Source organism: Elephantulus edwardii, unplaced genomic scaffold (assembly GCF_000299155.1).
Source record: "Elephantulus edwardii isolate Elephantulus edwardi_28Jun2011 unplaced genomic scaffold, EleEdw1.0 scaffold00283, whole genome shotgun sequence".
Taxonomy (NCBI): Eukaryota; Metazoa; Chordata; class Mammalia; order Macroscelidea; family Macroscelididae; genus Elephantulus; species Elephantulus edwardii.
The window spans coordinates 2,373,545-2,385,175 of record NW_006400033.1 but is presented as its reverse complement, the minus strand read 5'-3'; the positions used below and the strand labels follow the sequence as shown (position 1 = coordinate 2,385,175).

The 11,631-nt window shown below is 40.0% G+C and overlaps 1 protein-coding gene across 1 annotated transcript in view; it reads left to right on the top strand.

Annotated features, from left to right (window-relative positions):
• LOC102873348 (E3 ubiquitin-protein ligase KCMF1-like) overlaps nt 1–11,631 on the top strand; it is a 54,619-nt gene that overhangs the window by 7,495 nt on the left and 35,493 nt on the right. The window contains exon 3 of the mRNA XM_006900398.1: nt 2,570–2,709. Coding sequence (XP_006900460.1) covers nt 2,570–2,709 — 140 coding nt within the window. The remainder of the gene's footprint in view (nt 1–2,569; nt 2,710–11,631) is intronic.

The following is an 11,631-nucleotide window of genomic DNA, read 5'->3' as shown; positions in this document are numbered from 1 at the left end:
CCTTTTCAACCTATATGCAGAACAGATTATCTGGGAGGCTGGGCTCTATGAGGAGAAATGTGGGGTCAAGATTGGTGGAAGATCTATCAGCAGTCTGCATTATGCAGATGATACAACCCTGCTAGCTGAAACTGAGGAGGACCTGAAGTGCTTGCTGCAGAGGGTCAAGGACTGCAGCCTCCAATATGGACTGAGGGTCAATGTCAAGAAGACAAAGATTCTCACCACTAGCAGCATCAGGATGGATGGATGGTGAAGAGATTGAGATTGTTCACAGCTTCAGTTTGCTTTGCTCCACAGTCAACACTTTTGGAACCAGCAGCCAGGAAATTAGAAGACTTGTATCCATGGCAATGTCTGCTGTTAGGGACCTCTCCAAAGTACTGAAGAACAACAGTGTCTCTCTGGAGACTAAGGTGCCTCTGATACAGGCCATGGTCTTTGCTATCACTTGTTATGCATCAGAGAATTGGACAATGACTAGGGAGGATAGAAGGAGAATTGATGCCTTTGAGCTGTGGTGCTGTAGAAGAGTATTGAATATACTATAGACTGCCAAGAAAACCAACAGATTCATCCTGGAAAGGGTCAAACCAGCCTGCTCCTTGGACGTAAGGATTCTAAGGCTCCGTCTGTCATACTTTGGACATGTGGCAAGGAGGGACAGGTCCTTGGAGAGGGACATCACGATTGGTACGGTAGAGGGACAGCGCAGAAAGGAAAGGCACCCTGTGAGGTGGATTGATTCAGTGATTGGGGTAATCGGGATGGGTGTATCAGAGACGGTGTGATTGGCAGAGTTTAGGGCTGTTGTACATAGGGTCGCTATGAGTCGCAAGCGACTCAACGGCACATAACAACAACAATAACCAGGCATACTTCATAGTTTCCAGAGTGTATACATTTTGTACTTTCTTTGTGATATATATTCCTAAGTACTTTATTACTTTTGATGACAGATTTTTTAAATGTCATTTTTAAGTTAATCATTGCGTGAGTATAAAAATACAACTGATTTTTGTAAATTGATCTTATGTACTGCCGCTTTTCTGAACTCATGTTTTGTTTTAGTAGTTTCTTTATTGTGGTAAATGTTAACAAAGATTATCAACTCAACACTTTTTACATAAACACTTGCAATTCTGCTCTTCGTGGTGGGCAGCCATCACTACTGTCTGTTTCTGAGTATTGCTCTTCCTCCTGACAGAAACTCAGTGCCCCCTGAGCAGTAGCTCCTCTTCCTTACCTCTTTCTGGCCTCAGTGGCCTATCATATCCCTGGTCTCTATAATCTGCCTATTATTCTAGGTATTTCATATGGGTGAGATCACAGTCTTTGTTCATGGTAGTTTTTTTAGTGGATTCCTTGGGATTTTACATTTTGAAGATCATGTTATCTGCAAGTAAAGATAGCATTACTTCTTTCTTTCTGGATGCCTTTTTATTTCATTATCCTGCTTAATTGTCCTGCTTAGATGCTCCTATATAATATTAAATAGAAATGACCAGAGCCAACATCATGCTATTCCTGGTACTCAAGGGAAGACATTTTATTCTTTCACCACTAGCTGATGGTTGTCTGTGAGGAGTTTTTGTCTTTACACTTTATTAGAGTAAAACATTTCTATCCTTTCTGTGTATGTACCCCCATTGTCTCCAAGCTACCTGACAAATCTGTTACACATAATAGATGGAATCAATATGGATGTAGTGCTACAATGGGCTTAATAAGCAGCAGAGATTATGAGGATGGCACAGAATTGAGCAAGGTTTCATCCTGTGGTACATAGATTTCATCCTCTTGTACAAGTCAGAGCCAAATCAGTGGTCCCTATACATATATGTATATGAAATACTAAGAATTAAATATGCTTTCAAATTTACTCCCTTGTATGTTATTGAGAAAAATAGACCTACTCCCTGTAGTGTACTAATGAGACAGACAATACATTCATATACAGTCTCACCAACTAGTCTGTTCTTTATTCACCAAATTAGGCAGAGTATGTTGTGGTTTGTCCCCTTCACATTAGTTAGCACATGGTCCTGGAAGGTCCAGGAGCTAGAAGTGTGTTCTGTGGACAAGCTGGTGCCTGGTCTGCTCTTTGCTCCCAGTACTTGTGTTTATGTGTGATATGATCCACCCTGCTGTTTCTGTCTCTTACTATCAATGTTGCCACGCTATATACCCGCCCACTGCTGCCGAGTTGATTTCAACTCCTGACAACTCTGTAGGATAGAGTAGAACTGTCCCCTAGGTTTTCCAAGGTTAATTACAATAAATTAATGCTAGATGTGAAATGAGAAGTGTTTCATAATTAAATTTAAGGGAAATCTTATTGTCTTTGTTTTCTTATAAGACCATAGTCACTGTGTGAGGAATTTTGAATGTTGTTGAAGAATCTTTAGAAGGACTGGGATGTTACAGATGTAAACAGAAATGTCTTTGCCAAAGTGAGATTGTGGTGGAAATTCCAGGCACTCCTATTCTGTACACTTGTATTGTGATCAATTTTTGTACATTTGTAAAACATTGTTATTCTTCAGTGCATTTCCACTTTCTTTTTCAGATTTATACTATGGTGGAGAAGCTTTCTCTGTAGAGCAGCCACAGTCTTTTACTTGTCCTTATTGTGGAAAAATGGGCTATACGGAGACATCACTTCAAGAACATGTGACTTCTGAACACGCAGAAACATCAACAGAAGTGGTGAGTAAAGTAGCAGCCTTATGTCTGCGTGGTGTGGTAGAGTCAATCCTTCCCAATATAAAGTTAGGTCATAGTCTTCTGCCTCCTGTTAAGTGTGCTGGTACTGTTTACAGATAATTACTGAAAATCTTTCAACAAGATATTTTACACCTCCTAGGAGGCAGGATTGAACAAGATAATGCCTGTAGTTTGTCTGCACTAGCTTTTCCTGCCCTCTTGGTAAAAAAAAGCACAATACTTGGAGTCTTAATTAAATTCATGAACCCATTATTAAATGAGTTTTAAAAACAATTGCAAGTATTCCAGACTGGAACCCATCTCTTTCTACAGTAGTCTCACTGCTTAGTTTTTATTTTACAAAGCTCCAGTCTCAAGGAAATTTAAGCCACTTGTTTAATTAGCAAGAATCCATTCTTTTACTTTTTTTTTTTACATTTTTTTTAAAATTTTATTAATTTTAATGAACATTTGCAGAGATTTTGGATTTCCATTCATTCATTGATGCATTTGTCTCCCTGCCCACCCCTCCCGCCCAGTTCGCTCTTCTCTTTGAAAAGTAAAAGAAAGATTTCTTCATTGGTATACAATATCTTCCTGAGTACACTCCACTATGCAGCCTTAATTCTGGACTCTTGTCATAACCATAATACCCAATCATACATCGTTTTTAAACAGTTCTCTCCCTCATCTGTTTCAATGCAGTATACATAATTTATCTAATTTTTCTCAGTTTCATCCCAACCCTGATGTCAGTCCCATTCTACAGCAGTGGCATTATGCAGTATTTGTCCTTTTGTGACTGAGATATTTCACTCAGCATAATGTCCTCCAGGGTCATCCATTTTGCATAATATTGTGTGAGTTCCTTGTTTTGCACTGCAGCATAATATTCTATTGTGTGAATATACCAGAACTTTTCTATCCATTCATTTATTGATGGGCAGTTAGGTTGTTTCCAACTCTTTCCTGTTGTGAACAAAGCCGCAGTAAACATGGGTGTGCATATATCTGCCTGGCTGGCAGTGTTTGGGAGAGTGGAGGGACGGCGCAGGAGAGGAAGACCCTCGATGAGATGGATTGATTCTGTGAGTGGAGTGGTGAGAATGAATGTGTTTGAGACAGCGAGATTGGCACAGGATAGAACAGCGTTTAGGGCTCTTGTACCTATGGTCGCTATGAGTCACAAATGACTCAATGGCACATAACAACAACAACATATTCCCAGTAATGGAATTGCTGGGTCAAATGGTATTTCTGTTTGCAACATTTTGAGAGAGCGCCATACAGCCTTCCATAGTGGTGGTACCATATTACACTGCCATCAACAGTGAATAAGAGTTCCAGTTTCTCCGCAACCTCACCAGCATTTGTTGTTTGAGGAGTCCATTCTTATTATAGCAAGTCACTGACTAACCTTACTTGATCTCATTCTGGGAAGGTTAGATTCCAAGTCAAAGCTTCCTCTCCGCTTCTCTTAACCTAAAGGGGTTCAAGCCAAGGGCCTTCAATTGCACAAAGAAAGGCTTACCTTGAAAGCTTTGGGGATTCTGTGCTTGGGATTTGAGTCAGCACGCTTCCAATATCAAGAACATGCACTCAATGAGTGCTCCCGTCCCCACTCACCAGCCCAGTTACCACTGATAATAGATAAAATATTGGCTTCATATGAACTATAGATACTGAACTTAGAGAATTTTGATACCAAAAACTACTACATGTTGGTACAACTAATATAACCCCTAACTGTACTCAAAACAAAATATAACTCACAAAAATTAAGTATCATATTAAAGAACATACAGTGAGAGGTGGACAGACCCGTTTTTATAGAATCATATTAACCACTGTCAAATTCTGCCTTTACTAGGACTGTGACGTTTCAGCTGTGACTCACATAGCTTCAATTTTTATTCTGTTTATACTACTAACTTGAAGGTTAAGGTTATTATAGGGTTTATACTTCAGACAGTTGGCAAATTTACATTTTGTAGTCCTAGTGCCAAATTTCATTGCCTAGTAGTTCAGAAACATTCTCATCATACACCCTAGGGAGCTGAGCACATTATTACAACATTTTTACTGTTGTTCTGAGTTCTTATGTATTTGCTTAGAGTGTCTGACTACTTTTCATGCCACATGCCAGTGTAAAGCATCTTTACTTGTTTGTATCTCCATCCTAATTGTGAAAATTTATAATGGTATGTCTTATTTCATTTCTGTTTGGATATGTTGCTTACCTGTATATAGGAAAGGAGCCTTCCTTATTGTAATTGGGCTTTTATAAACTTGCTACTAGGTGGTAAACTGTTGTAGAGTAACTTACAACACCTCTCGGGCAGGACTGTTCTACTTTCCAAGTTGTAGATCCAAGTAAAATTAATCCTTGGTATCTTCAATACTTCCTACATATATCATGATGTCCAGGCTGGGTTTAGAAGGGGTCATGGTACTAGGGATATTGTAGCTGATGTTAGATGGATCTTAGCTGAAAGCAGAGAATACCAGAAGAATGTCTATCTGTATTTCATTGATTATGCAAAGGCATTTGACTGTGTGGATCATAACAAACTGTGGCTGACTCTGAGAAGAATGGGAATCCCATAACATTTAATCGTGCTAATGCGAAACCTATACTTGGACCAAGAGGCAGTCGTCAGAACAGAGCAGGGCAACACTGCATGGCTCAAAATTGGGAAGGGTGTACGCCAGGGATGTGTTCTATCTCCATACCTTTTCAACCTGTATGCAGAGCAGATTATCCGAGAGGCTGGGCTCTATGAGGAGACGCGTGGCGTTAGGATTGGTGGAAGATCTGTCAACAATCTGCGGTATGCAGATGACACAACCCTTCTCACTGAAACTGAGGAAGACCTCATGCACTTACTGCAGAGGGTCAAGGAGTGCAGCCTTCAGTATGAACTGAGGCTCAATGTCAAGAAGACAAAGATTCTCACCACTGGACCAATTGGTAGCATCAGGATGGATGGCGAAGAGATTGAGATTGTTCACAGCTTCAGTTTGCTCGGCTCCACAGTCAACACTCTTGGCACCAGCAGTCAGGAAATCAAAAAACTTGTTGAGATGGGAAAGTCTGCTGTTAGGGACATCTCTAAAGTACACAAGAGCAACGGTGTCTCTCTGGAGACTAAGGTGCGCCTCATACAAGACATGGTCTTTGCAATCACTTGTTATGTGTCAGAGAGTTGGACAGTGACTAGGGAGGACAGAAGGAGAGTGGATGCTTTTGAGCTGTGGTGCTGGAGAAGAGTACTGAATGTACCATGGACTGCCAAGAAAACAAACAGATTCATCCTGGAGAGGGTTAAACCAGGCTACTCCTTGGAGGCAAGGATTCTGGAGCTTCGTCTGACATACTTTGGACATGTTGCAAGGAGGGACAGGTCCTTAGAGAAGGACATCATGCTTGGTAGGGTAGAGGGACAGCGCAGGAGGGGAAGACCCTCTGTGAGGTGGATTGATTCAGTGACTGGGGTAATCGGGATGGGTGTGTCAGAGGCAATGCAATTGGCACAGGATAGAGCAGGGTTTAGGGCTGTTGTACATAGGGTCGCTATGAGTCGCGAACGACTCAACGGCACATAACAGCAACAACATCATGATGTTGCTTATTGGCCTAATTGTGATGTTTTAAATTGATGTATAATCCATACTGAAGACTATAGTCTTTGATTTTCTTCAATAAGGACTTTAACAAATGTAGTTGTGTCTTCTGCATTCTAAGGTTGTCAGTCATTCTTCTTCCAATTCTGATTGTACATTTTTCTTCATGGAGTCTAGCTTCTGGGATTATTCTGCATATCAGTTGAATAAGTGTGGTAAAGTAGTTATCATTTAGCACCTTCCCCTCTGAACAACCTGACAATCCACCACTTAAGTCTTTGTTACAGTCACTGTCAGTCCAACTTGTTTTGTTGTCTTCTGTCTCTGACTCTCCACTTTTCCTAGTATGATTCCTTTTTCTTCTAAGGACTAAGCACTTCCTCCTCTCAGCATGCCTACAGCATGTTGGTCGAGTGTCACCATCTTTTCCTCTGTTAAGCATTCTGGTTGAATTTCCTCTAAGGCAAATTTGTTTCTTTGGCAATCTATAGTGTACTTAGTATTTTCCAACACCACAATTCAAAGATGTCAATTCTTCTATCTTCCTTATTCATTATCCACCTTTCAGGGACCGACCTATGAAGCAATTTAAAATGCTTGAGTCACATATACCTTAGTCTTTAAACTGGCATTGCTCTTTATCATTTCAAACAAATCCTGACAGCACATTTTTAAAAACATAACAGTCTCTTGATTTTTTTTTTATCAACACAATTGAATACTTTTGCATAGTCACTAAAACACAGGCAAACAACTTTGTAGTATTCTCTGCTTTTAGCCAACAGTCATTTCTTGTTAATGATAGTTCATGCCCTCTTCTGAATCCTGCTTGAATTTCTGCTTATTCATTGCTGCAGCCATTTTCTTATTTTCAGCATAATTTTATTTGTATGTTCTAAAAAGTATATTGTCTGATGTTCTTCCTTTGTTGGCATACATTCATAGATGTATATAAGATTAAATATCGCTGTTGCGTGCAGTCAGATTGCCACCGCTCAGCTACACGTAGCTACAATGATTGTGTCAGAACAAGAACCACCTGTTTTTGTTATTTGAGCAGCTCATTACTTTTGACTCTAAATACTGTTTTATTAACTTTTTTTGACTTTTTAAATGCTTAGTATTTGACTATCTTTGTATGTTTTTAAGGAGTTCTGATGAATAGTGTACAATGAGTCACTTACCATACGGTTGTTGGTATCCACCAGCCACCTAGCAAGGAAGATCAGCAGTCTTCTGTTCCCTGTGTGCAGCTTCAGGAACAGCAGAGGGTGCTCGGAGTGGAATTGATGCCACAGCAGTGGGCTCTTGTTGGTTTAGGTGGTGTGCATTTTTTTTTTTTTACATAATAATGTTTTGGGACACATTCACTTGTTTAAATCAGATAATGCTTCTAATCTTCAGAGTGATGTAATCATCAGAAGAGTTTTTAGTTGAAAGCAAGGAAAGGAATGATTAGGTATGGAGTCTCAATTTGGCACATGTGTATGTCATTACAGCTTTTAAGATATTTCTGTAATTAGTTCCTTAAGATGAGAAAACTAAGAAAGCAATCATTTAGACTATTAGGAGAAGGAGGTGACAGTTGACTTGCTAAGGAGTGTTTGTGCTGGCATTTGACAGTATTTTGCTAAATCCAGGAGGAGTGTATTTGTGGGGAGTTTTCACTGCCCCATAATACTTTTCCTCTGTGTTGAATTAAAACTCCGTGGGGCAGGGTGACTAAGGCAGATTTCAGAATGAGAGGATGCCTCCTGTGAGGAGTTCAGCTGGTTCTGGGCAGATCCTCTTGGGCTGATTTTGCATGGTTAGTAGATTGACATCGATTTGGGGTTTGTGTTTCCTCTGGCCACTGAGCCAGTTTCTTCTTCTGTGAACTATTTGCCTAGTCAGCTAATTTCAAGTCAGTCAAATACAAATGTGGTGCAGGGCTTATAGAAGATTATAGGAAGGTGGTGTGAATTAAAGCAGCCTTTGGCCACAATTTGCAAATTCTAAATAAGATCTAGTTATTCTCTAAGTACTTGTTAGCTTTGTCCCTTCTCCACACCACATTTTTCTGCCTGCTCTGCTTCCCAGGTTAAAAAATACAAAACAAGTTAACATTAGTTGATGATGTCAATCTCCATTTTCAAGGCTGAGGTCATGTTTTCTAAGCTGTTCTGCAAAACCCAGGCTTTCTTGACCAACAGGAACACATGTATGGTTTCTGTTATCATCAGACTCTGATAAAACTTTAAAAACCCACACAAACTTCTTGTTGTGGTAGTGTTGTTGTTATGTGTTAAGAGTCTTCTTCGACTCATAGCGACGTTTTGTACAATAGCACTGAACTCTATCCTAGCCTGAGAAAATCTGTCTCTGACAGTCCAGTCACTGTATCAGTCCATCCCATCCAGGGTCTTCCTCTCCTGCGTGGCCCTTCCACCCTTCAAAGCATGATGTCCTTCTCCAAGGACTTGGTCCCTCCTGGAAACATGCCCAGTGTATGTGAGACAGCTTCAAAATCCTTGTATTGAAAGAGCATCTTGGCTTCACCCTCTGCAGTATAGCCCTGTTAATTCTCTGTTGACAATCATGATATGTTCAATACTCTTCTCCAGCACCACAAATCAGAGGCATCAATGATTCTTCTATCATCTTTGGTCATTGTCTAGCTCTTTGATGCGTAACAAGTAATTGCAAAGACCATGGCTTGAATCAGGCACACCTTAGTGTCTAGACTGACATTGTTGCTCTTCAGCCCCTTGGCGAGGTCCCTGACAGCAGATTTTCCTAATGCAATTCATCTCTTGATTTCTTGACTGCTGGTTCCAGAGTGTTGATTATGGAACTGAGCAAGCCGAACTGTTAACACTCTCAGTCTCTTCCCTCTATCATGGTGCTGCTAGTTGACAGAATTTATTTCTGATTCTTTCCTAAAATTATTGCTGGATTTTTACCTTATTAAGCAATTGGAGGTTGCCATTTCTGAAAATCTACAGGTAAAGTGTATAACTAAGCCCAGGGGAAAGAGGGAGTCAGGGGCAGTGGGTAGAGCTTACAGTGAGGTTTTTTCTTCTGTAGATAGTATCCATAGTTCATTATGGATAGTCTCTCTCTAGAATGACTAGTGGCCAGCACCAAGGAATGGGACAACCCAGAACTCTCAGGAGTTCTTGGAGTAGCAAAATTCCGTTGTTTCTTTTTCTTTTTCTTTCTTTTTTTTTTTTTTTTTGTTTTGTAGTTCCCAGGACATCAGTATACACAAGTAATTTTAATTTCTGTTTTAAAAAAAAATTTAAGACCAAAACTAAATTAATACTTTCTCAAGAAGCTGGACTCTGAAGAATGTGGCATTAGGATTGGAGGAAGACTCACTCATCAAGGACCTGCATTATGCAGATGACACAACCTTGCTTGCTAAAAGTGAGGAGCAATTGAAGTGCTTACTTCAGTGCTACACCACCTTCAATATGGATTGCATCTCAACATCAAGAAAACAAAATTTCTCACCACTGCACCAATAAGCAACATCATAATAGATGGAGAAGAGATTGAAACTTCCAATAACTTCATCTCAATTGAATCCACAGTTGGCACCCTTGGTACCAGCCAGCAGTCAGAAGCTTGAGAGATTTTGAGAAAGTCTGCAGTGAGGGACATCTTCAAATTATACAGGAGCAGTGATGACAGTTTTAAGACTGAGGTGTGCCTGGTTCAGACTATGGTCTTTTTAGAACTGAACGATATAGTAAGAAAGAATTGATGCCTTTGAACTGTGGTGTTAGAGTACTGAATATCCATGGACTGCCAAAAGAACAAACAGATGTCTTCGGAGAAAGTACAGCCAAAATGCTCTTTGGAGGCAGAGATGACAGCTTTGTCTCACATATTTTGGGCATGTAGCTGGGAGAGGCTATTCCTTGGGAAGGGGACATAATTAGAAAGATGGAGGATCAGTAGAGAGAATAACACCCTCAACCAGATGAACTAACACAGTTACTGCAGCAATGAGATTAAGAGATGAAGATGGGACAAGCTAGGACAGAGTTCATATCTGTTGCTCGTAGTGTTGCTCTGAGTCTCCTCTATTCAAAAGCACCTAACAATAAGTAACATTAAAGAATGTGAAGAAAACAAAAACTTTATATGTAACAAAACATTAAAGCATTCTAAGTGATGCTTTTAAAATGCAAATGACAATTCTAACATCAGCATTAAAATAAAAGACGTAAAACTGACAAGAAAAAGGCCAATATGATGTAAATCCTCAATTATTTCATTTCCGTGTTGTCCTGTAACAGCAGAGTCTAATCCAGTTGTACAGAGCACTTAGTCAAACTTGAAAGGTCTTATATTGATCAAAGGGGAGTCAGAGTGCAAGTAACTTCAAGTTCAATGATTCTAGAATGCCCAAAAGGAGTTTGTTGTCAAGGTAGCATGAATTTTTCCACCAAAATGTTATGTGTTTCCTCAAAACAAAACTCTGGTCTTTCCTCTTATATTCATTATACTTACAGATAATTACAGAAAGCTCTGGTGGCTTAGTCAGTAGCAAGGTTTGCTGCTAAAGGTCACACCTCTCATAGTTCAAATCCACCAGCTGCTCCAAGGCAGAAAGATGGGCCCTCCCCCTGGGGCATTAGCAGCATCAGAAAACCTGCTTGAAGGTTAGCTATGAGTTGATGACTTAATGGCAATGAGATGATGATAATGACAGATAATTGTAAATCATTGCTTTTCACTGGTCACTCACTAAGGACAGTAGAACCATGACAGTGGGTGGGGCTTTTACCATAGCTGAATTCTCTTTGGAACCTTTAACCTCAGATAAAAGAAATAGTTTTAACAGCTCAATAAAACTAAGTATTTCGACCCACAGCCATAATTGGGGAAGGGAGTGAGGAGTAAGAGAAGGGAAAAGTGTTTTCACGCAGTGACTACACACAAAGCACAAGAGCATAACTGGGAGGGAGCTAACAAAGGCTTTTATGTCAAAAAAGGTGTGGGTACAGGGCAGAAAGGGGAAGGGTGGAAGGAACCTGCTGTGTGATTCACCCTCAGAAAGATAATGAGAGCTAGAAAAGATGTCTAGGTAATTCTTGGGCCAGTTGTTAATGCTCATCCAGAATGGGAAACACTCGGAAGGCTATGTATTGTTTACACTCAATGCTATAATTTTGAAGGTGTCTCTCCACATGTATTAACTAAGAACAGTATATTTAACATATGTTGTTGTTGCAACTCATAGCGACCCTATCTATGTACAACAGCCCTAAAGCATGCTCTATCCTGTGCCAATCTCATTGTCTCTGACAC